The sequence below is a fragment of the Mytilus galloprovincialis genome, chromosome 6, assembly GCF_965363235.1.
Source record: "Mytilus galloprovincialis chromosome 6, xbMytGall1.hap1.1, whole genome shotgun sequence".
Lineage (NCBI taxonomy): Eukaryota > Metazoa > Mollusca > Bivalvia > Mytilida > Mytilidae > Mytilus > Mytilus galloprovincialis.
In genome coordinates this window covers 52,009,331-52,034,700 of record NC_134843.1, presented here as the reverse complement: position 1 = coordinate 52,034,700, position 25,370 = coordinate 52,009,331, and the positions used below count along the sequence as shown (strand labels likewise).

Sequence of the window (25,370 nt, the reverse complement as noted above, 5' to 3'; positions counted from 1 at the left end):
ACTTTCTGCGGGTCATAAAATTCCATGGTCACTAGTAAACAACATGGCGGCCTCCAGCTCTTTGTGTTGTTGTCTACAAATTTCCCCAAAATAAAGCCTCTTTAAAGCAACAATGCGTCCTAAGGCCACACGCCGGGATGCAGGAGATAAAATGGGTGGACGGGATAAAGATAAATCTAATCCTTCGTTCAATATGCGAATAAAATTGTTTACGGATGAAGTGTTTCCTTTGTACAACATCACTGCAGACATGAAAGTTGCAGATTTAAAGAAATATGTTGAGTTTGCCACTGGCATACCGGTTCATTTGCAACGAATAAGTTATTTGGATGAAGGTAATACTGATAAATTTTCAAAAATTATATAGCAGAACCTTCATGCTCCACGTTCACAATAAATATTGACTATACACCTTATCGCTATTCCCGGCTGACCTGGCCGCTTTAACTTTTGACGCATACAACAATCACTTTTCCATTGTGGCGTCAGATATTTTGTTTTATGACATCAAAATTTTTACGGGAACCTGTGTGATATTCAGTAATGGCGGACAAATAGCAATAAGGTGTATTGTTCACCCTATTTGTTTTATTTTTTAATTTTTTTGCCATAACCATTCCTACCTAGAAAAAACCTGCCTACTCAAAATATTTAATCGTCCTGATATAATTTATATTCTGATATAAAAAAAAAAATTATAATCAGAGGACTAATAATCATGATAATATATATGAGGCAGGCATTACCTGTGAAAGGGGACATGTCAAGTCTGTATGATTTTTTTTTTAAAATTCAAACATATTTTGATTTTAAAACGGAAATACCGTCATGACCGTAACATTTCCGCTTTTGGTTCTGTAATGTTAGGGATTTTACAATGTACTTGTGACGTTATTTAAGTTTTGACGTCATGTTCAATATAAACAAAGAAACACGATCATCAGGTAACATTTATTCAAAGACAAAGAATTATTAAAAATGAAATTGGTATTGTAGTTCCTATATATTTCTAGACTACTCAAAGTCTCATATGACAATGATACTAAAAGAAGGCAGTAGATTTCTGCGTTCTTCATAAATGCGAGAATTATAAAAAGTGACAAAAAAAAAGTTATAGATTTTGAGTTCATTATAATTAGTACAATTAATGATATTTCACAAAATCTTCCCGATTTTCTTTTTTTTTTTTAACAAACAAGTTAATTTTGTAATTATTAGATTTAATCAAGTTAATTTTTTTTTTAAATAATATTATAACATATCTTCTAGTAGTAGTAATTTTTCAAGACCTATGATTGGTTCAATAATTTAGCAGTTATACATGTATATCAAACCAAATTTACAAATGTTACATTAAATTTTCAAAATTGTCTGATGTAGGAATAAATCATATATCTATATGAACATTTATTGTTGATAAGGTGAACTACAAGACAGTGTTGACATAAGAAGTTGTGATATTGTACCAGGGGCTACTCTTCATCTTCGAGTTTGGCCAACATGGAAAGAGCTGATTGAAGCAGTTACTGCCAATGATATAGACTGGGTAAGCAAAAGACATATAATTCATTGTTATTGATTTATCAAGACTATCTATGCATCTGATCATATAAAATTTGATTGACAATTCAAAGTATTACATCATCAAGGGACAGACCAATTTAAGTCAAAATAATTAAAAAAATATTGCTTAGTTTTCTAAATATTATCATCAAAGGGCAAAAAATACATTTGTACAATTTCGAATCAATTGAAGATTTGATTTTGGTCATGAAGCTTATTTATCATGGTCTAAAAATTGTGGTACTGATCATTTTTTGTTATTAACAATTTCTATCACTCTGTTTTATAATAGTTTTCAACATATTAAACAAAATTTCCAAAAATTGTGAAAAATCATCATTAAAGAGCAATAACTTTATAAATAATAAGTCGACTTATGATTTTCATACAGTGTAGATCTATAATGTTGACTTATTTGTAAATTGCAATACATTGATATGCATGTCAGAACAAAGCCTTTAAAGAAATATAGAGAAGCTGTAATAACACCCTTTGGTTATTGCAGGAATATATTTTCCATAATAACATAGGTGTATATATAATGCATGATTGGTAAACTATGAGCTGTTATATCTTTGCAAAGATTAGTATACATATTTATAGCTCACTATGCGGTATGGGCTTTGCTCATTGTTGAAGGCCATACAGTAACCTATAGTTGTTAATGTCTGTGTCATTTTGGTCTTTTGTGGATAGTTGTCTCATTGGCAATATCATACCACATCTTCTTTTTTATAAAAATGTAAAACTCAGAAACATGTCCTTCCTCCCAAACGTGTCCCATTCCCCAAAACGTGTCCACATCGACGTCACTGAACTGCAAAACATGTCTAGTTGTAACAGCGCCAAAGCGTGTCATTTGTATAAACGCCTTTAGAAACGTGTCCATTAAAAAAAAAACACTCAAACGTGTCAAATCCCCAAAATGTGTCCATTATTTTTACTGGAATTATCATTCGTGTCAATAACATAAATACGTGAAGATATTAAATCAGACACCTCGTGTAGGGAGAATGTGCTATTCTCTTCGCGTTTCTTACTGAATTCATAAAAACTAGGTTTTTACTAACTCTCAATTATTTTTAGATTAAAATCCCAACGTGTTAATCCCGAATAACCGTTAGAAATTAGGTCCAATCTTAAATTCCCGGTATGATAAAAGAACCTATCTACAGTATAAATAAGAAGATGTGGTATGATTGCAAATGACACAGAAATTAACAGCTACTAGTATAAGTCACCTTACGACATTCAACAATGAGCAAAGCCCTTACTGCATAGTAAGCTATAAAAGGGCCGAATTTAGTGGTGATCGAAACCTGATGATTTATATAATAAAAAACTTATTACCAGTTTATGATTTTAAGAGCTTTTAAAATATCAGAACTGTTGAAAGCCTGAAAGGAAGTCAGTTCTGCTGAAAAAAAAGAGTGCAATATTTGGAATAATATAAAAGGCATCAACGGAGTTTATCAGTACAAAATAATTTACATATTAAACGATTAATTCAACAGTACACTAATTATATGTATGTTCTCTCTAAATGAACATGAATTACTTTCAACTGGACAATAATTAATTTCAGTCAAAAGTCAATTCATATGTCACAGAATAAATTTGCAATATTGTTTATGCTAATCATTTAACACATGCCATTGAACAAATCAATGCCATTGAACAAACTTAGCTAATAAATTACCACTTCATCAACTGTGTTCCCGATCACAGAACTGCCGTTAACGTTATTGATTCGGGACATGCATGTATTATGTTAGCGCTAAAAGACGTGACACGTTCTGGCGTGTAATAATGGACACGTTTTGGCGAATAACAATTATCAGACACGTTTGAGGGTTATGAAATCGGATACGTTTGGGGAATATTGAATATTATGGACACGTTTGGGGAGAATAGACACGTTTGGGGGAATCGGACACGTTTGGGGGGGAAGGACACGTTTGAGAGTGTTACATATATATATATTAAAGAAAATGATAATATCAATAGAGCTTGAGAAAAATTTAACAAAATAAAGATTGTATAATTGTCCCTTGGAAACAATGTAACATAAAATGTACATATGTTATCACAGTTTTTTGATATTTTAGCCCACAATAACAACATGTATGTTATTTTTCTCTAATAACTTATTTAAGTTAGCCCCTTGACTGTTATCCTTTGCTTCTTAGGGGTATAGATCTATGAGTCAAACATCATACTACATTTATATATACTATTCATACAAATCGTAAGAGCTCCTAACAAACTGTGACTAAGTAGATAAGTAATTTCTGCATAGTAGTACATTGAGATAAGTCAAAGTCAAAATCTGGTCTTGACCATATTGCATTTAACTCTGATTTACAGAAAGATATTTCTCATTTATCTCCCTTTAGATCAAACAAGTAAGTCTCTTGTTTAATATATGTTTTTTTATGTTCAATTTCTTTTGTTTAATCATGCGTTTCTTATTTTGTTTTTATATTATTTTATATTGTTTGGTTAGTTTTTATTCGATTTCATGCTTTTCAGGTACCTGATTAAGGCTGATTTACAGTCATTTTTTTCTCAATAATGATCTTGAAATACAGCCAAAAATACATGCTATTCATTTATTTCCTTAGCTCTGATTTAATTATATAATCTGAAGAAAAGAAATTATTTATTAAACTATTGTAAACTTAGCAAATGGGACATTTTATCTGATCAGTTTGGCAGCAATGGCTAATTTCTTTTAGTAACAGCCAAACTGGGGTGGGATGGATAAAACTAGTGCTTGAAATTTGTTCTTTGAAAAGTAGAGAACAATTAAAATTATAACTTACATTTGTTCAAAATGTGTTATAATTATGAACAATAAAGTTGACCAAACTATTGTTGCGCACTAAGCCAGCTAACAATGTGATTTTTTTTTTGTAATTTTAATTACATAGACTTTAAAAATCTTTCTGTAGGTATTCAGTTTAGGTGTAACAGCAAACACTACCTACCATACGCCCCAGTCTGATTATATGACTAAGAAACAGAGACGTCCATGGATTGAAGAACGAGCATTCATTGCTTTATTTATAGCTAGTCACAGAGGCCATGACAAATTGGTTAAAAGATTAATAGATGCTGGTATGCATAGTTTTATTTATTCTTGTATTGGTGCAATACATTTCATATAAGACATGCATCATATGTAAAATTCTCCAAATCTGTAATTATATAATATTACATGATACAGTTTTAGAATATTCTTGTCCTAAAATAATGAAATATTAAGTTTATACATGATAAAAAGGATGTAAAACAAAATGGAGTTGTGACAGTAATTAAGTAAGATTGTTCCAATATATGCAAATTTAAAGAGCTTTGATGAGACTGCCGCCAACTTCAGGCAACATTAAAAATATATAAATACACATGCCTTGTGGTCATAAAAGTTTCGAGCACGATTTTTGTACTCAGACTCAAGAATCAACCAATCAAAATAATGGATTTTGTGTTTCGAGCACAATTTTGTACTCAGAGTACTGAGTAAAGTTTTATGACCGAGAGCCCAGGTCTGATATAGGATTTTCAAATTCGAGAGCATTTAACTGATAAGTGCTGTATACAAGTGAGAGATTTGAAAAACTGATTCCGTCTGTGATATGTCCTTTTCTTTGACCACATTTTCATGATTCAGTGCACATGAATTCTTAAAAAAAGTTAGTATTTTTAGTATTCTTTATTTCTCTCTTATTATGAGTAATAGGAATAAAACTATATGTGTTTTGTGAGTACATTACAAGGTCCTCCAACATACCTGTCAGACAGTTTTCACTTGACCTTGACCTCATTTATGTGAACAAGATTAAGTTTTTGTGGTCAAGTCCATATCTCAGATACTATAAGCAATATGTCTACTATATTTGGTGTATGGAATGATTGTAAGGTGTTCATGTCCAACTGGTAGGTGTGATCTGACCTTGACCTCGTTTTCAAGTTCTGTGGTTAAAGTTAAGTTTTTTGTGTTTTGGTCTGTTTTCCTTATAAATACTATATGATAATTTAAAATTCGATCAACTTAATATTTGGTGTATGAAAATATTTTACGGTATAAATGTCTAGCATATATATTTTATTTGACCTTGACCCCATTTTTATGGTTCATTGCTCAATGTTAAGTTTATGTTTTTTGGTATATTTTTCTAATACTTTTATATTAGCAATATGTCAACTATATTAGGTGTATGGAATTATTGTAAGGTGGATATGTCTGTCTTGTAATTATCATCTGACCATGACCACATTTTCATGGTTCATTTGTCAATCTTATGTTTTCCTGGTTAAGTTTGTTTCTTAAACACAATATGCAAAAGGTCAGCTATTATTTTAAAACATGTAATGATTGCAAGGTATACATGCAGGCGCGGATCCAGCCATTTTAAAAAAGGGGGTTCCCAACCCAGAGTAAAGGGGGGGTTCCAACTATATGCTCCCATTCAAATGCATTGATCGGCCAAAAAAAAGGGGGGGTTCCAACCCCTGGAACCCCCCCCCCCCCCCCCCATTGGATCCGCCACTGACATGTCTGTCTGGCAGGGCAAATTGGACCTGGACCTCATTTTCATGGTTCATTTATCAATGTTTACTTTTCCTGATTAAAGTTGTTTCTTAGATATACAATAGGTCAACTACATGTATACACATGTATTTAAAGCATAATTGGTGTATGAAAATGATTGTAAGGTGTACATGCATAAAATTTCCAGTTGGTTCATCCAACCTTTGACCTCATTTTAATTCTTGGATTATTTTAAGTTTATGTTATACTCGTAGTACAGATTTGTATTAAGAACTTCCAATATAATATCAATGGTAAGTAAAGAAGGTTAGACATTTCAACGTGTGCACTCTTGTCTATACAAGCTCTCAGGCTGTTAATTACAAAATGACTGACCTTGAAACACTTATGCAATGTTATAGATAAGAACACAAACTATCAATAATCACACAACAATCTAACAGAAAAACTGTGATGCAAATGACTGACATTGAAACACTTTATATGCAATGTTATAGATAGGAACATACACTATCGATAGTCACACAACAACCTAACGGAAAGACTGTGATGCAAATGACTGACCTTGAAACACTTTATATGCAATGTTATAGATAGGAACATACACTACCGATAGTCACACAACAACCTAACGGAAAGACTGCGATGCAAATGACTGACCTTGAAACACTTATTCAATGTTATAGATAGGAACATACACTATCGATAATCACACAACAACCTAACGGAAAGACTGTGATGCAAATGACTGACCTTGAAACACTTATACAATGTTATAGATAGGAACATACACTATATATCGATAATCACACAACAATCTAACGGAAAGACTGGGATGCAAATGACTGATGTTGAAAAACTTATGCAATGTTATAGATAGGAACATACACTATCGATAATCACACAACAACCTAACGGAAAGACTGGGATGCAAATGACTGACCTTGAAACACTTATACAATGTTATAGATAGGAACATACACTATATATCGATAATCACACAACAATCTAACGGAAAGACTGGGATGCAAATGACTGATCTTGAAAAACTTATACAATGTTATAGATAGGAACATACACTATATATCGATAGTCACACAACAATCTAACGGAAAGACTGGGATGCAAATGACTGACCTTGAAACACTGATGCAATGTTATAGATAGGAACATACACTATCGATAATCACACAACTGAACAATATAACGGAAAGACTGTAATGCAAATGACTGACCTTGACACACTTATGCAATGTTATATTGCTCAATGTGAAGTTTATGTTTTTTTGGTATATTTTTCTTATACTAGGATATTCCCGTGCACGCATTTCCTATTATGATTTTCTTGAAAGAGGGTAAATGCTGCTCACAAGGAAGATATATTAAACCGAGAGTTCCAAATGGTGAAGTTGAATTCATCCCTTTGTAAATTTGACGTACGCCATCACAAGTTGGTTGACATTTATGGAATAACCGTTTCACAAATGCTATCAGATATGTTCCTTAGGTCGTAACAGCTAAGACTACGAATTACATAATGATATATTTTGAACAATAATTATTAAGAGATCATAATTTATAACGATATAATCAAAACTACAAATCCAACATGCATCATTTAAGTTGTATTTCGTCATATTTCAATATATTACGACATAAAAAAAATACATGCATCCTGGACTCATCAAAATCTATTGGGACTCACCATTTCGAAAAGTGATGAGTCCCAGTACTCACCATGAAAACTTTCTAGTGAGAACCCTGTACAGTCCCTTTCCCTTTCATGAATGTGACCTACCGAATTAGATTATTTACCAGATTTGTTATAACATGAGCAACACGGCGGATGCCAGGATCTGCTTACTCTTCCAGAGCACCTGAGATCACCACTATAGTATTTGATGGGGTTCGTGTTGCTTATTCTTAAGTTTTCTATGTTGTGTTATGTGTACTATTTTTTGTCTGTTTGTCTTTTTCATTTTTAGCCATGGCTTTGTCAGTTTATTTTCGATTTATGAGTTTGACTTTCCGTCTGGCATCTTTCGTGCCTTTCCAGCAAAAGCTGTTTTGTAACTTATCGGCATTCATCTTCTAATTCTGTGTTGGCAAGATTCAATTTCTTCTCCCGACATGCGTCCTTGCAGCTCTACAAGATTCTTGTCAATTGTCAACTTTTGACATCTTTTGTGTCTTTCTATCCCTCTATTAACGAGAGTTCAAGCCTGGAAAGGTTGAATTAATGTAACTTATTATTAGGCCGAATAGAAAATAAATGTTTAAGGCGACCTGTTAAAAATGAAAATAAATAAGATTAGACTGCAGCTGATGACTCGATATAACTTTTTTTACTTAAAAAAAAATGTCACGGAAGACCGTTATAATTCGGTAGCGTCGAGTTACCCAAAACGTAGCTTAAAATGTCGGTCCAACTGAAAGCGCCCGAGAGCGCCTGGGTAAAGAAAAAGCGTCCGGGGAAGAAAATAACAGCGCCCGGAGAAAAGAAAATGCGCCCGGGAGAATAGCATAACAAAATGTTATAACAATAAATGTTTTCCTGAATAAAAAAAAAAATAATCATTCAATTTGCTTGTTTTGTCCTTTTAATATAAATGGGGGTATATACGATGCTACGATCGTGAATTGGCAGACTTTGAGATGTTCCTCGCAGACAAAAATGTGAATTATTCATGCAAAGGTTTTTTTTCCATGACCAGTCAGATGAAAACACATACACATCAGCTTTATTACGATTGACATAGATGAGATTTGTAATATAATTATATAAATAATAGAGAGAAAATAATTAAACTTTTCGTTCAGACAATGCAAAAGGTACGCTTTTGGAATTTTAATATTTCTTTATTCTACATCCGTTTTCATTTTTAACAATCGTTTAACTGTACCCACTGTTGATTTTGCATTTTTCATTTTTAAAATCGTTTTTGAAAAACATGTCTTTTGATGTCTTACATTTTATAAATTTTTAGCATAAACTGTGATCGATCCATGTGCTATCTGTGTTGAAATAGTATTCATATATTATTGTTAAAATTGAAACATTCAAACTTGTTTCTGTGCTTTATTACAAATGTCTATTATCTGAATTTGCAAAATACTTGAATGTCTGAAATCAGAAAAAAAATAATGTACATTAAACTTAATTTATCGACACAAAGTTATCTCATGCCAATACAATATCTTTAAAATCTCCCCGGGCACCTGTTCTTTTCCCTGGGCGCTGTTTTTTCTGCCCCAGGCGCTTTTCTTCACCCGGGCGCTCCCTAAATTTTAGGCCAATTTACGTAGCATTTTCTTAATCTACTAAGAAATAAAATATCAATTATGGTATTGGCTTTTGATATTAATTAAATGGGGGATTTATTGACAATCTTACAAGATAAGTATAAACATTTTCAACGTAATGTTATGTTGATTGATAAACAATAACTCACTTTTATTAACAGCAAAACATTTTCATTTTCAACTAGGAATCGTCTACGCAGTTTATGCCTAAAAATCACCAATGCAGCATAATTATAGTCCGAAAAATAACATTCTTTAAACAGTCATTCATAAAACTGTCCTTGTAAAATTATTTTCCTGTTTGCTGCAATCTGTTAAGGTCTGTAATCATCACTGTCAAGAATTGGATCTTTTCTCATATATTCAAATCTTCACATATTTCTGTCAGGGTAATTCTTCATCCCATACATATATACATGTAATAGCGATCATATTATTCTTTCTGTAAACATATTTCGTTGGAAACAATATTTGATGCTCCATTACTGTCGATTAATCTTGTCTTACTGATATTTGCAGCTTTTTAAGCCGTGATTTTTAGAAAGTGGGCGGGGTTTTAATGGCCCTATCAAGGGAATATTTTTACTGAAAGTTGCAATAGGTTAAAACAGATATTTTATATTTTTTGGATAGTTTTTCGATGTTTGTAAATTATACCATGATAGCTTTTGTTGAAACCCTCGGCAACCTCACTCGACCTTCGGTCTCTTGAGGTTAATGCCGGGGCTTTCAACAAAAGCTATGGTATAATTTTAACATATGTTAGAGAAAATGGTCTAATCCAACTCCCACCACCTATGCAATAGTGTATAAACATTTGAATACATTACAATTTACAAAAATAATCATCAGTCGAAACATTTAAACAGATTATTTAGGAAAGGGTTGTGACATGAACTCTATTTACTAGTAGACAATTTCTCATCACTACCAGTATATTATCCAAAGTCTGCCGATTTTGTTGTTCACATATCCCATACATGAATATTTATCTCATCGTATTTGAAACAAAAATTAAAATAACAAAAATACAGAACTGTGAGGAAAATTCAAAAATGAAAGTACTTCATCAAAAGACAAAACCAAAACTCATACACAAACACAGCAAACAAATAGAAATCTGACATGGTCAAAGAAGTTTTACTCTTTGACTTACATCGAGTTATTTACAATGACTTGAAAGGGGTTCGGTTGAGGACTAAATAAAGGCAACAGTAGTATACCGCTGTTCAAAAATCGTAAATATATGGACAAAAAACAAAATCGGGGTAAAAAACTAAAACTGAGGGAAACGCATTAAATATAAGAGGAGAACAACGACACAACATTAAAATGTAACACACACAGCAATGGACTAAGCATTAGACAAAATCCGATACGAATAACCAATATAACATCAAAACCAAATACATGAATCTGGGATAGAAAAGTACCGTGACACGTCTTATAGTAATGTGAATTCACACTAAACTTTTACGAAAAAATTGATTGATTTATTAATTGATTTGTGTTTAATACCACGTTCAGCACAATATTGAGCTATTTCATGACATTTGTACGCCATTGAAAATACATAAAATAACATATTTTCAATGTGTGAACTTTCCATTTCTTTATAACTTTTAATCACCTTCATATTGGACAGGCATGTATGTAATTCTGCAATTTGAAACTATAGTTGCCATACTCAGTCTTGGTTGTCTTGATATAGAATTGCTGAATTGAAAGGAATCTTGGACTAGTATTTCTTGATTGTAAATATTGTTTCATCCCTTGTTTACTGGTAATGATGGGACAGCTTTTGCTCAATGTAATTTATCTTGTCACAAATTAGTCAATTGATCAACCTTAAAATCAGATATTTGTGTGCATAATCACAAAATATAATACTAGTAGCTAAATCTACAGTATTATATGTGAGAACACACGCTGTTTCCGATAACACAGTCATTTTTTACTTTTTCGGTCGGACGTTAGGAAGCAACCAATCTGCACGAGTTTAAAACGGCCACAAAAGAAGAATACACTAGAACTTTTTTATTTGCATTTCACTTTTTAGCTGCATTGATGAATATTTTTAACTGGAATGCTAATGATATTTTTTCATTTTCCTTACAGGTGCAAGTTTGAGTGCTACAACACCTGCTGGTCGAACGGCTCTCCATGTTGCGTCAGCTCAAGGTCAATCGAAAATCGTCGACGTCCTTTTAGAAAGTGGTATGTGTTCTTAAAGAAAGCCACTAGTAGCGCTAAAAGACGTACAATGTTCACATATATAAAATTCAATTGACAATTAATAAGTTAATGTCATGATTATTGATGTGTTTAAAATTGATTGTAGATTAGGGAATTAAAGGATTATAACCCCAAGTTTCATATTTTTCTTTGAAAATGTGTAGATCGTTGTTGTATTAACATTCATAAGCCATTGCTTGTAATTTCTTTTGCAAACAGGGTCAGACATCGGAGCAAGAGATGTTGATGGTAACGACGCTTTAGGAATTGCTGCAAAATACAACCAAGATAAAACATGTGAACGTCATTTATTTTTGTTTCGATGGCAACAGAGAGCAAAACAAACAAAAAAGAGTGCAGAACCTGAAAGAATGGCTCATCAATTTAACGATTCAGCTTTCCCAGTTTGGTTAAAGGGAAATCAATGCCAGCTTTATTTTTCAAACATTCTACCTCCATCTGAGTATGAAGGGACTAGAATGAATTCCCCTAGACGCAAAGCACATCCTCGTGAATTAACCAGGGAAAGATTATATGGTAGCGGAGAACCACAAGAAGAAGAGTACGAAATTGTAGAAGATGAAGACGGCGAAGAAGGTAACTATAACTAAAGCATAGATACAACTAACAATGATATCTTTTTAAATGTTTCTGAAATATATCTAAAATTATCCAATGCATGTAACTTTGCAGTAAGTGTCAAAATGAAGTCATTTACTATATCTTATATAATTGTCAATATAATGAGAATTTATACCACTGTCATACAAGTGAGAGGTTAAGCTAGGTTTATAGTATAGAACCAGGTTTAATTCATCATTGTCTACATAAGGGAATGCCTGTTCTTATTCAGGAGATCATTCACCTTAAAAAACACAATTTTCAATTCATTGTCAAGAAACCTTTGCTAGCTGTCCATGGTTGAAAATCATCCTTTTTTGCTTATTTAATGACAAATTATGTTCAACTTGGTAATTATAAAAAAAAATGCCAAAATTAAGCAACCACAATAGAAAACGAAAGCCAATACCTGAATAATTTTTCTAGGGGTAGTAAAATGTTATTGCCAAAATCAAGTAACCAACACTTTCGAATCAATTACATGTACAAAAAATAAATAATAAACAAAACAAAAAACGCAGTTGAAAATTTTTATGAAAATAAGCACAAACAGCTGTTCAGTATGCTGATATTAACAGCTGACATCTCGCTTCTGATATGTTAAAACAAAGTTGTGTTTCTAATTTTATACATAGTATATCAGTATTTATCAATCTAAATTAAGGAAGTTCTTTATCATCTTCAAATTTTAATCTTATGTTTTAAATCGTTTTCAGGTTCATTGAGACTGCCTGTTATTAAAGAAGAAAGAACTAAACCTAGATCTGGGTATGTATTTTATGTTTGTATTAAGGTGGTACCTAACACTACAGGGAGATAAATCTGTAAAGTCAGCTAAACGTTTTAATTACAATGTGTTGTAAAGGGAATATTAAGCTTCTCAATGATCAAAATTGGTGTTTGTCAATGTGTTATATAACCAGTGTAATTTTTCTGACAAAACGGTTGGTTCAAATTTTTAAAAAATTTTAAATTTTTGTTAAAGTGTTAAAGTAAATACTTTGACAAAATTTTATGAAAATTAAACGAGCCAAATCAATTTTAGTGAACGTGTTGGGTACCACCTTAATAGACGAACAGACACATTTACAGCGTGTTGGTTGTCAATCACAAGGATATCATCAGCTCATGAATACTTAAATACTGTCATGATTTGTAACTCACTTTTCTTAAAATCCACGATGATAACCTTAGCAATGATTTAGAACTAAGGTTACAGCTCTCTTTAGGAAATTTGGCATTGAATGACGTCTATTTTGTTAATATATAGCTTCTAGCATTGTACATGTACACCTTGCTATCAAATGTTTTAGTGTTAGCATTCATGAAAAAAATTAACCCAGAAACGCTCTTGATGACAATGACATTTAAAAAGTGTTATTGTCATTAACAAATATACTATTCCAAAGGTATGAAATACTTTCATTGCGGAATCAAATTAAGTTGATAAGTAAATTTTAAAACAATTAAAAAAAATGTGTTGAATAGAATAGAAAATGAAAGATGAACTAAGTTCATGCCTTCAGTTTTTATGAGTTCGTTTACAAAGGGACTTTGACCTTGGCGTCAGTTAAATACAAATCGAAGTATATACTAAACCAGTATTATTTTGCATGGAATAAATTTGACATTTTTTTAAAGGTAATTTTTTTTTCGAATGATATATTTCAGTCATAGACATTCTAGACCCAGTAGAAAGTAAGTAGCATGCAAAGGAAATTTGGTTCTGAAGTTTTATAAATATTGCATGACACATTATTTCAATTTAGGTTTATACTTTTAACATGTTGCAATCCAGAATCTAATGATCTCTACAGCAATATTAATCTCCCAAAACACCAAACTTTTCCCATTTCACATCTTATCATCCAGAAAGATGGAGCTCACCATAGTAATTTAATTGTGCAATTTCACATGGTAGCACCATGAATGATAGCATGCACATGGATACATAATTTTTTATTGCACGTTTGTTTGAATTGAATTTGAAATTAAAATGTTTTCTTCCATAGTCAATCTATGAGATACTGGTAGTCAATATTGTATCGTTTAGATGAGAATGAGAAGAAAACTTTTTTGTAACCAACTGAAGAACATTCCATTACCTGTTGCAATGACACCTAAACGTATAGATCTATTAGTACAACATGTTACTACTTTCTATTGTCTGAACTTGTTTCACAAATTTGTCATTTCCTTTTCATAATTCTCCCCTCAATCAAATGTGTTGCAGCTATTTACTCCTGACATAACTTCAGTATGCCAGATTGTCTTTTTAGTAAATTCCATGGTATTCTATATATTTGGATTAAGATTATTAAAAGAATGAATCGTATTTTATGATACTTCAAAAGAGCTTTATCAAACTTTCTCAAAATTGATTCACTTTATGACTACTTTCAATAGTATTTTAACGTTTTCAAAATACTACAACCTCATGTGTGTCAAATACTTTTGTTACAATATTATACCATATTTCTTAACATGTCTTCAAAGTATAAATGCATAAAAGTAGCCCTAATTAGCAATTTCAAAAGAGTTTCTCACACTGTAAGTATAAATGCGGACATGTATCTAAAAACTAGATACATTAGTTGATTTTTTTTAAATATTGAAAGTTTAAAAATGGCAATTTTGAAATACAGAAGATCATGGTGTCATTATTGTTGTACTTAGATTTGTCAACTTAGATCAGGATACTATCAATTCCTTATTGGGTTTAGTGAATACACTGTGATACCTTAAGCTTATTATAAAGCATACTCTCAATTGAGTTCTCCCGTATCTAACTCTTAAGAGGCGATAGCAAATGTCATTATTAAAGAGAATAAACCCTTTCATGGTTTTTGTTTATCTTGACAGGGGTGCACAGAGAGATAACTAGCGTAAATGTCACTACAATGTATATCATATCTAACAAATATATATATGAAAAAATCAGTTGATGTTTCCAATGGTGATTTTAATCTGACAGAATATGGCATGTGTAACAATGAGGAATGATGTTGTGAGATCAAATGTATCTACTGAATTTAGATACACATACGGCTTAGATGCATCACTTGTTTGATAGTTCATACGCTGGCAATCGCTTTTCAGAAAATTTATCATGTGAATGTAATTTAATGTTATTTTGATTGATTAAATTCTTTTCTCATTGAACAATAACCACAAATGAATGATTTGATTTTACTACAAGTACAATAATTTTTTGTTCATTGGAAAAATCCGAACATGGTAGAATGCTTTCTTTTTATGACCCACCTACGATAGTAGAGGGGCATTATGTTTTCTGGTCTGTGCCTCCGTTGGTCCGTCTGTCCGTCCGTCCGTCTGTGCCTCCGTTCGTCCGTCCGGTTAAAGTTTTTGGTCGAGGTAGTTTTTGATGAAGCTGAAGTCCAATCAACTTGAAACTTAATACACATGTTCCCCATGATATGATCTTTCTAATTTTAATGCCAAATTATAGTTTTGACCCCAATTTCATGGTCCACTAAACATAGAAAATGATAGTTTAGGTATGTACAAGTACGCTTGTCGATTTGTTGTCCTGTGTTCATTGATAAAAAAAGCTCTACTTTTTAGGTCTTAATAGCAAAAGACATTTTGTTAATTAACATCACGTTTCCGTTTATGATTTCATTTAATATATTTTAAACTATATATCATTGCAAAAATGGTTTGATATAAAAATAAATAAACCAATTAAATAAGCTTAGATTTTGAATTGCTGTTTTTAAAAAACCTGTGTAAAGAATATGTTTTTTCTGACTTTTTTTATGATATGAAGATATAAAATAGTTTATGCTTTTTATATCTATAACAACCGAATTGTTATTATAATCTCACCTTTTGAATTGAAAAATAGTACACTTGTTATGTAAATTGCGAGTTAATATGTTTAATTTTGCCTTAAGGATCCAGAATGAAGTCATTTCAGAAATGAACGAACAACGCTTTGGTATTATAATATTTCCAAAATATTTGTCCATATAAAAATGTGGGTTAATATTTATACATATATTTACTTTAGTTGTATTTGTCGAAAACTTCCGGAATTTGAGATCCCCAGTGCTGTTCATCTTCGTTCTTCATTTTGGCTATTTAACTTTTGTGTGTCGTGCAATTATAAGCCTTTTGCAAACGAACCGCGCGTCTGGTGTACACAATTTTAAGACTGGTATCTTTGATGAATGATAAAAACCTGGGACCCTTCAGTAATATAATATCTCCAAAATCGTTGTCACAGGAGAAATATGCGTAAATGATTTTATATTAAAGTGCACACGCTCGAGACGTTGGGTTTGTAGTTGAGATTAAGTTTAGCACTCTGTACTTAAAGAAGTTTGCTCGATGTTTCATCTCAAAGACTCTAGATCTTACATCATTATGTTTAGATAATAACATTTTACAGACGTTAAGATTTTAAGTAACGCATGCTTTCAGCACATCACATTGTTCCCTCGAAAAGTTGGGCGCCCGACATATAAAGAACTAGATGCAAGATATTTCACACTGACAAAGTAAATCGTGCTGTCAAGATCTTGGGTTTCCATCTTCAGAACTTTTTGATATCGTATTGTGTTAAACCTTCATAAGGGAATAGGGAATAGAAAACACGCATTAGAGGCTAATGATGCATCACAACTTGCAGTCAGTCTTAAAAAGATTTTGTTAATATGCGACAGTGGAGTAGAGACAACGTCCCATTGCGTGTTGTGGTAAAATACAATGAGGACGTTTAAACGTAAATAAATATTAATTTGTAATGCTCAGCTTTACAGCTCAAGTGTACGTCTTAAATGACATTAGATCTCACCTACGTACATGACGTAACTTTTTAACGCATTTTTAGGAAGCAGTTTGTTAAATACCCAAGACATACTGTTGTTTGGAAATTAAAATATGAAAACACGGTATGATTTAGTGAACTGATAAAATAAAATTACGTATTTCAAACAAATCATAGCGTCAGATGTGTACGATTTGTTAAATACAATGTACTGTTTTAACTATTACGTTTATATTGCTATCTTGAGTATTCGCAATGTTAAAATTGTTCTTTAAATTCCAAGGGTGCACTATCATTTTCTCATCAATTGTAGTAAACAACCTTTCTCTTATGATGAATGGATTGGAAAAAAGAAAGCACGGGAACAAAAATCACTAGATGTAATAAAGGCAAAGAAAGAAAAAGAAAAGTCTGAGGAAAATGAAAGGTAATGTATTTAAGTTTCTAAAATCTTTTTTTTTTTTCGGAGTTGGAATTTATTTTAGTCAGCAAATATAATAAAAAAGAAATAAACTACAAGATTTTAAATAAATGTATAGTTCAAAACAAATATTGCATGTTCTTATTCGTGAACTGTTATCATGGTTATGTTTAGTTGACAAACGAAATTGGTTGTTTGGGATATTATAAAGAACTTCAGTTAAAATGAATGCCCATGCAGTTCTTTCTCTCTATTTTTCCTTAACCATTTTGCTATTACAATGTTATTTCATATTCCCGTGTCGAGATATGCATATGCCCTGTATAAACTACTTAACCCCCTTATGTCCATTCATTTCCGCATGTCTTATGAAATTTAGGTTTTTCACAGGAACTACAAAGTTAACTCTTTTTGTTGAATTTTTAATATACATCTAACACATAATGTATGAAATGTTCGGAAATGTGTTATCAAGCTATTCGATATCTTGTTATGTTTTCATGGTCCTCTCTCATCAACTTCCTCGTTTCCTTTTTCTTTAATCCTATTATACAAAAAGGTCATTTATGAAATTACAGGAATAACGAACCGATCACCCTAATTTTTATTTCCATAATTTTGACCATACTTTACCATGTGATACGTTTTCAAGTTTATTGCTCATCAAGTCCTTGTTAAACGAACACTAATAGAGTTTTTATACGACCGCAAAATTTGAAAAATTTTTCGTCGTATATTGCTATCACGTTGGCGTCGTCGTCTGCGTCGTCGTCGTCGTCGTCCGAATACTTTTAGTTTTCGCACTCTAACTTTAGTAAAAGTGAATGGAAATCTATGAAATTTTAACACAAGGTTTATGACCACAAAAGGAAGGTTGGTATTGATTTTGGGAGTTTTGGTCCCAACATTTTAGGAATTAGGGGCCAAAAAGGACCCAAATAAGCATTTTCTTGGTTTTCGCACTATAACTTTAGTTTAAGTTAATAGAAATCTATGAAATTTTGACACAAGGTTTATGACCACAAAAGAACGGTTGGGATTGATTTTGGGAGTTTTGGTTTCAACAGTTTAGGAATTAGGGGCCAAAAAAGGGCCCAAATAAGCATTATTCTTGGTTTTCGCACAATAACTTTAGTTTAAGTAAATAGAAATCAATGAAATTTAAACACAATGTTAATGACTACAAAAGGAAGGTTGGTATTGATTTTGGGAGTTTAGGTCCCAACAGTTTAGGAATTAGGGGCCAAAAAGGGACCCAAATAAGCATTTTTCTTGGTTTTCGCACCATAACGTTAGTATAAGTAAATAGAAATCTATAAAATTTAAACACAAGGTTTATGACCATAAAAGGAAGGTTGGTATTGATTTTGGGAGTTTTGGTCCCAACAGAATAAGGGGCCCAAAGGGTCCAAAATTAAACTTTGTTTGATTTCATCAAAGTTGAATAATTGGGGTTCTTTAATATGCCGAATCTAACTGTCATGACTGTATGTAGATTCTTAACTTTTGGTCCCGTTTTCAAATTGGTCTACATTAAGGTCCAAAGGGTCCAAAATTAAACTTAGTTTGATTTTGACAAAAAATGAATCAGTTAGGTTCTTTGATATGCTGAATCTAAAAATGTACTTAGATTCTTGATTATTGGCCCAGTTTTCAAGTTGGTCCAAATCGGGGTCCAAAATTAAACTTTGTTTGATTTCATCAAAAATTGAATAAATGGGGTTCTTTGATATATCAAATCTAACTGTGTATGTAGATTCTTCATTTTTATACGACCGCAAAATTTGAAAAATTTTTCGTCGTATATTGCTATCACGTTGGCGTCGTCGTCTGCGTCGTCGTCGTCGTCGTCGTCGTCCGAATACTTTTAGTTTTCGCACTCTAACTTTAGTAAAAGTGAATGGAAATCTATGAAATTTTAACACAAGGTTTATGACCACAAAAGGAAGGTTGGTATTGATTTTGGGAGTTTTGGTCCCAACATTTTAGGAATTAGGGGCCAAAAAGGACCCAAATAAGCATTTTCTTGGTTTTCGCACTATAACTTTAGTTTAAGTTAATAGAAATCTATGAAATTTTGACACAAGGTTTATGACCACAAAAGAACGGTTGGGATTGATTTTGGGAGTTTTGGTTTCAACAGTTTAGGAATTAGGGGCCAAAAAAGGGCCCAAATAAGCATTATTCTTGGTTTTCGCACAATAACTTTAGTTTAAGTAAATAGAAATCAATGAAATTTAAGCACAATGTTAATGACTACAAAAGGAAGGTTGGTATTGATTTTGGGAGTTACGTCCCAACAGTTTAGGAATTAGGGGCCAAAAAGGGACCCAAATAAGCATTTTTCTTGGTTTTCGCACCATAACGTTAGTATAAGTAAATAAAAATCTGATATTTAAACACAAGGTTTATGACCATAAAAGGAAGGTTGGTATTGATTTTGGGAGTTTTGGTCCCAACAGAATAAGGGGCCCAAAGGGTCCAAAATTAAACTTTGTTTGATTTCATCAAAATTGAATAATTGGGGTTCTTTGATATGCCGAATCTAACTGTGTATGTAGATTCTTAACTTTTGGTCCCGTTTTCAAATTGGTCTACATTAAGGTCCAAAGGGTCCAAAATTAAACTTAGTTTGATTTTGACAAAAAATGAATCAGTTAGGTTCTTTGATATGCTGAATCTAAAAATGTACTTAGATTCTTGATTATTGGCCCAGTTTTCAAGTTGGTCCAAATCGGGGTCCAAAATTAAACTTTGTTTGATTTCATCAAAAATTGAATAAATGGGGTTCTTTGATATACCAAATCTAACTGTGTATGTTGATTCTTCATTTTTGGTCCTGTTTTCAAATTGGTCTACACTAAAGTCCAAAGGGTCCAAAATTAAACTTAGTCTGATTTTAACAAAAATTGAAATCTTGGGGTTCTTTGATATGCTGAATCCAAAAATGTACTTAGATTTTTTATTATGGGCCCAGTTTTCAAGTTGGTCCAAATCAGGATCTAAAATTATTATATTAAGTATTGTGCAATAGCAAGTCTTTTCAATTGCACAGTATTGCGCAATGGCAAGAAATATCTAATTGCACAATATTGTGAAATAGCAAATTTTTTTTTTAATTAGAGTTATCTTTCTTTGTCCAGAATAGTAAGCAAGAAATATCTAATTGCGAAATATTGTGCAATAGCAAGATTTTTTTTTAATTTGAGTTATCTTTCTTTGTCCAGAATCAACTTAAATCTTTGTTATATACAATATACAATGTATATTCACTTTTTACTACCAACTGATAAATTAAAATAATCTTTACCATTCAGTGATAACAAGCAGTTTTTTTACATCTTAATATTTTATGATGTATTTAAATGAGTAGTTATTGTTGCAAACTCCATTAGAAATTTTAATTGAGATTAGTTTTGGAATAAGGGAAAGGGGGATGTGATTAAAAAAATTGGGTTCAATTTTTCTCATTTGAAATTTCATAAATAAAAAAGAAAATTTCTTCAAACATTTTTTTGAGAGTATTAATATTCAACAGCATAGTGAATTGCTCTAAGAGAAAACAAAAAATTTAAGTTCATTAGAACACATTCATTCTGTGTCAGAAACCTATGCTGTGTCAACTATTTAATCACAATCCAAATTTAGAGCTGAATCCAGCTTGAATGTTGTGTCCATACTTGCCCCAACCGTTCAGGGTTCAACCTCTGCGGTCGTATAAAGCTACGCCCTGCGGAGCATCTGGTTATAATAAGTGGGCATTAAATCACAATTCAAGTTGTTACCTCTTTGAAATTGATAAGCTTACTATTTCTTCAGAGAGAAAATAAAAGGTCTCGGGTAAGTCGTGCCTCATATTTTTGCTGTTGTATTACATTATATGTTATTGTTTGATTATTTAAAGTATACAAATGTTTTATCATAGATCAAAACAAAAGAAATTATACATACTTCTTGAATAACATTTTATAGCAGAAGTTTTAATATAAATTCCTGTAGTTTTTGTGATGTTTATTTGTCATTTTAGAATAAAACTAAATCAAAAATAACCTTGCTCAATATTAAGTAGACTTAGAATTTATATTGCATTTTCAGCTTTGCAAACAGGAACGTTAATCTTTATTGAACTGTCACAAATAGTCTTTAATCTAGAGATTAGTAAACTCTATTTATGACTTTAATAACCACAAATTTTCGTTTGAAAAGCTTGAAACAAATTATATCCTTTATATTTTACTGTTTGTACTTTTTTACATCTGAACTGTCAGAATGTTTACGAAAACAAACATAATTTGTAGATTTGAAGGGATTCTATTCTGATTGTTGGGTCATAAAAATAATGTATCGCCACTTAACTTTATTTTTGATCTTCAATGAGCAAATGATGAGCCCCTTGATGTCTAGAAGTCTTCAAAAACAACACTGTTATCTGCTAAATATTAAATTTGTGAAGTTTTTTTAAAAGCAACATGAAAAAATATGTAATTAAGAAAAGAATCAAAAGATGCAATAGTTCTCCGTTAAGAAATGTTAGCTTTAAAAACTTTATATGCTAAATGTTTTGTTTCTATATTTCATGCCTTCACAGAAAATTGGATGAGTAAGTAAATTCAGATTCACACCTTCATCTTTTATTAACCATAGTTTTCTTTTTTTAAGCTTATTTAAATACTTGATTTCTTGTTTGTCTAACAGGTTCAATTTTTATTTCATTTTGTGTATATAACACTTAATCCTGATATTCACCCCCCCCCCCCCCCCCCCCCTTTCCACCCCAACCACCACAGTTTACACAATATGTAATAAAATTAATTCAAACCGAATGGTGTGCAAAGGACAAGTTTAATATAGGAATAAGAAGTGGTGGTATGATTGCTAATTAGAAATCTCGCAACAAGATACCAAAATGACACAAACATTTACAACTACCGGTCACTATACGGTCTTCAATAATAAGTAACCTTCATACCGTATAATCATCTTTAATGGACCCTGAAAATTTACTTGCTTAATTTTATTGTAATTTTAAAGAAAGGAAGAACCATGTAATTTTACAAAATTATTAACAAGGATATTAGAAAATATATAACATAATCCTCATTTATGTTATTGTCGCCGTTGTGTAATTAAGATGAAAATGATTTTTCTTTGAAATACTTATTTGATAAATGAGTTTATTGAAATTAAACTTACATAGCTAAGAACTCATGAAATATAGCATCTGCAAATTTATAATTCAAATTTCACTGATATAATTTTTTTTTTTTAAATTTGTGTTAATGATAATAAGAAAAAAAGATGGGTTGAATATCTTAGTTGATACTGATAGTTAAAGGATAACGTACTCTAAGGAAATTATATTTTTACATGCATAACTAGGTATTTTTCCTTCTTAAAGATGATTTGTATTTTATAGTTCGTTTCTGTGTATGTTGTAGTTTGTTTTTGTTACAATTCAGTGTTTCTATTGTTTCGATGTTGTCTTCTTATGGTTGATGTGTTTCCCTCGGTTATGGTTTGTAACCCGGATTTGTTTTTTTTTTTTAAATCGATTGATGACTTTTGAACAGCGGCATACTACTGTTGCCTTTATTTATAATTTGCAACTAACATTCTTTTAATTCGAAAAAAAAATCCCAGAGTGTATCAGTCACTTTAAAACGTCCATGTCTATTTTATCGGACATACAAAGTAACGCTACGCTTGTTTTCTCACGCCATGCTCAAACGTCAATTTTAAAGTCTATGACGTCACTGTCGGATATAGATTAGGGTTATAACCAGAAACCATGTCTTGATTTTTCATTTTAACATTGTTTTATTTGAGCATCACTTATGACGTCTTTTGTAGACAAAACATACGTATGGCGTACACGAAAGTACGCCTGATATCTTAGAATAGCTTTTATCACATATATTCATGCAAACGATCTTGTTAGCTAGATAAAAATTAGTCTGTGAGTTTGCTATCTTCAAATCAACTCGAAAACATGTTATAAAACTTATATCATTTCTGTTAACCCAAACATCTATATTGTTGAACCAGAATTTTTTTTATATATAGAATTGCGTGTTTATCATGTGTTTAAGATGGATTTCAAATCTGCTTTCAATAACGAAATTGTTTTTTTGTTTTCTTTTTGGAGATCTTTTTTATTATCGAGTGAAAAGTCTCATGGCATCTTTTATGAAATGATGTATCTCCATGTAGTGAATAGACATATGAAGATAACCAATTTTAATATTTTCTGATATTTGTTTGTCATTTAATTGTCTACATTACACGTATTTTCTTAAATTTAGGTGATGATAAATGCAGGTTTTTTGTTTTTTTTTTTATTTATGTATATTTTTAATTCAAAATACATTTAGAATATTTTAAATGACTAGTTGTCGTATGGAATTGTTCTGGTACTGTTGCATTGTATACTTCCTTTTTTCAGAAAACGTGCGGAGATAGAAAAAAGCCAGTCATACGAAACATGGCTAGAGAACCGAGAATTCGAAAAGAAGAAAACAGACATCCATAGACCCCAAGAGGAAGTAAGAAGAATTGAAAGAGGACCTAGTGCTTTTAGACTATATTTGCGTTCTCTCGGAAGAACAAGGGATGGTGAGACGTATGAAGACTGGTTAGACCAAAAAGAGGAAGAAGTGGGAATGGACAGATCAAATAGAAAAGCACTTGTTGGACATTGATGGGAACTAGCTAGCTTTAGGGTCCCAGTCAAGTATCAAGTTTCAAATAAACGGATATGTAATCCAGTCATTTTCATTCACTCGAAATTCAATCTGTTGATTGAGGTTGAAATGAAGCGGAAGTTGGAATATGCATAAACAATAAAGAATAATATGAGAAATATGTCACAGCATGAAAAAGAGACGTCATTTACCATTGTTTTTTCTATATTTCTACTTGTTCATTCTACATGTCCTTTTAAGAGTCTGAGACTTTCATACTCTTGATAGTGTGTTTCAATTCTATTAAATGAAAATTAAATTTAGTTTTTTGAAGAAATAAAACTAATTGATTCCACCTTGGTATAGAATGCAAAGTTCATTATATGCTATAAATTTATTCTATTAGCATTTCCTTTTTCGTTTTCCAAGGTATTGTTTTAGATGAAATAGTAGACAAGTTCTTCACATTTTAGATTATTGTACATTTATAATCTATCTGTATATTAATTTCTGCATGCTGTAAAAGTAGTATTGTTCGGTGTAGAGAAGTTATTTAAGTGAATGATTTTTCAGAGGACTGAAATATGTATTATGTCTGTATTTTAACTGACTTTTAATCTGCTTAAAGCTATTTTTATAGTCTTATTTAATGACATATTTTATTATATACATATAGATTCTGTGATATTTTCAAAGTTGATACTGCTGCAATTGAGATCATACATTACTGCCTTTTTTTATCATATAGTTTTCCAAATGATTTATTTATATGTACCATTGCTTAGTTAATTTATTTTTGAATAAATTTATGAATTTTATTATATCGTTTTGATTCTATCTACATTATTAACAAAGAACTGCAAAAAACTGACAAGTTTATTCTATACCAATCAACCGAATTTGTCATTTCCTAACACAGCTTGAGATTAAACAAATTTAAGACTTGTCTATCTAGGTGTATGGAAAAAAAGTACACCAGGGTTTTCGATATCACAAACTAGTTAAAACATTTACTAAATTTTATCATCAGTACATGGACATCATTCGTTAATATAATTCAACATGCAGACATCTTATACGTTCAGGTATTTCACATCCAATTTTTGTCGAGCCTTCGACTTTTGTCGAAAACGCGAGACTAAGCGATCCTACATTCCGTCGTCGGCGTCGTCGTCGTCGTCGGTGGCGTTCACAAATATT

The 25,370-nt window shown here is 31.5% G+C and overlaps 1 protein-coding gene across 6 annotated transcripts; it reads left to right on the top strand.

Moving 5' to 3' along the window:
- The first annotated feature begins 25 nt into the window (after positions 1 to 25).
- LOC143079847 (uncharacterized) lies at positions 26 to 24,327 on the top strand. 6 transcript variants are annotated; one of them, XM_076255483.1, is made up of 11 exons: positions 26 to 335; positions 1,422 to 1,546; positions 4,518 to 4,683; positions 11,540 to 11,638; positions 11,876 to 12,253; positions 12,994 to 13,045; positions 13,949 to 13,975; positions 17,383 to 17,496; positions 21,310 to 21,330; positions 22,079 to 22,090; positions 23,933 to 24,327. In XM_076255483.1, exons 1-11 carry the CDS (start codon positions 113 to 115, stop codon positions 24,186 to 24,188), a joined length of 1,473 nt encoding a protein of 490 aa, XP_076111598.1. In that variant the 5' UTR covers positions 26 to 112; the 3' UTR covers positions 24,189 to 24,327. The 6 variants fall into 6 exon arrangements, with proteins under 6 accessions (XP_076111598.1, XP_076111600.1, XP_076111599.1 ...); XM_076255485.1 differs by lacking the exon at positions 13,949 to 13,975; XM_076255484.1 differs by lacking the exon at positions 21,310 to 21,330.
- Positions 24,328 to 25,370: the final 1,043 nt, after the last annotated feature.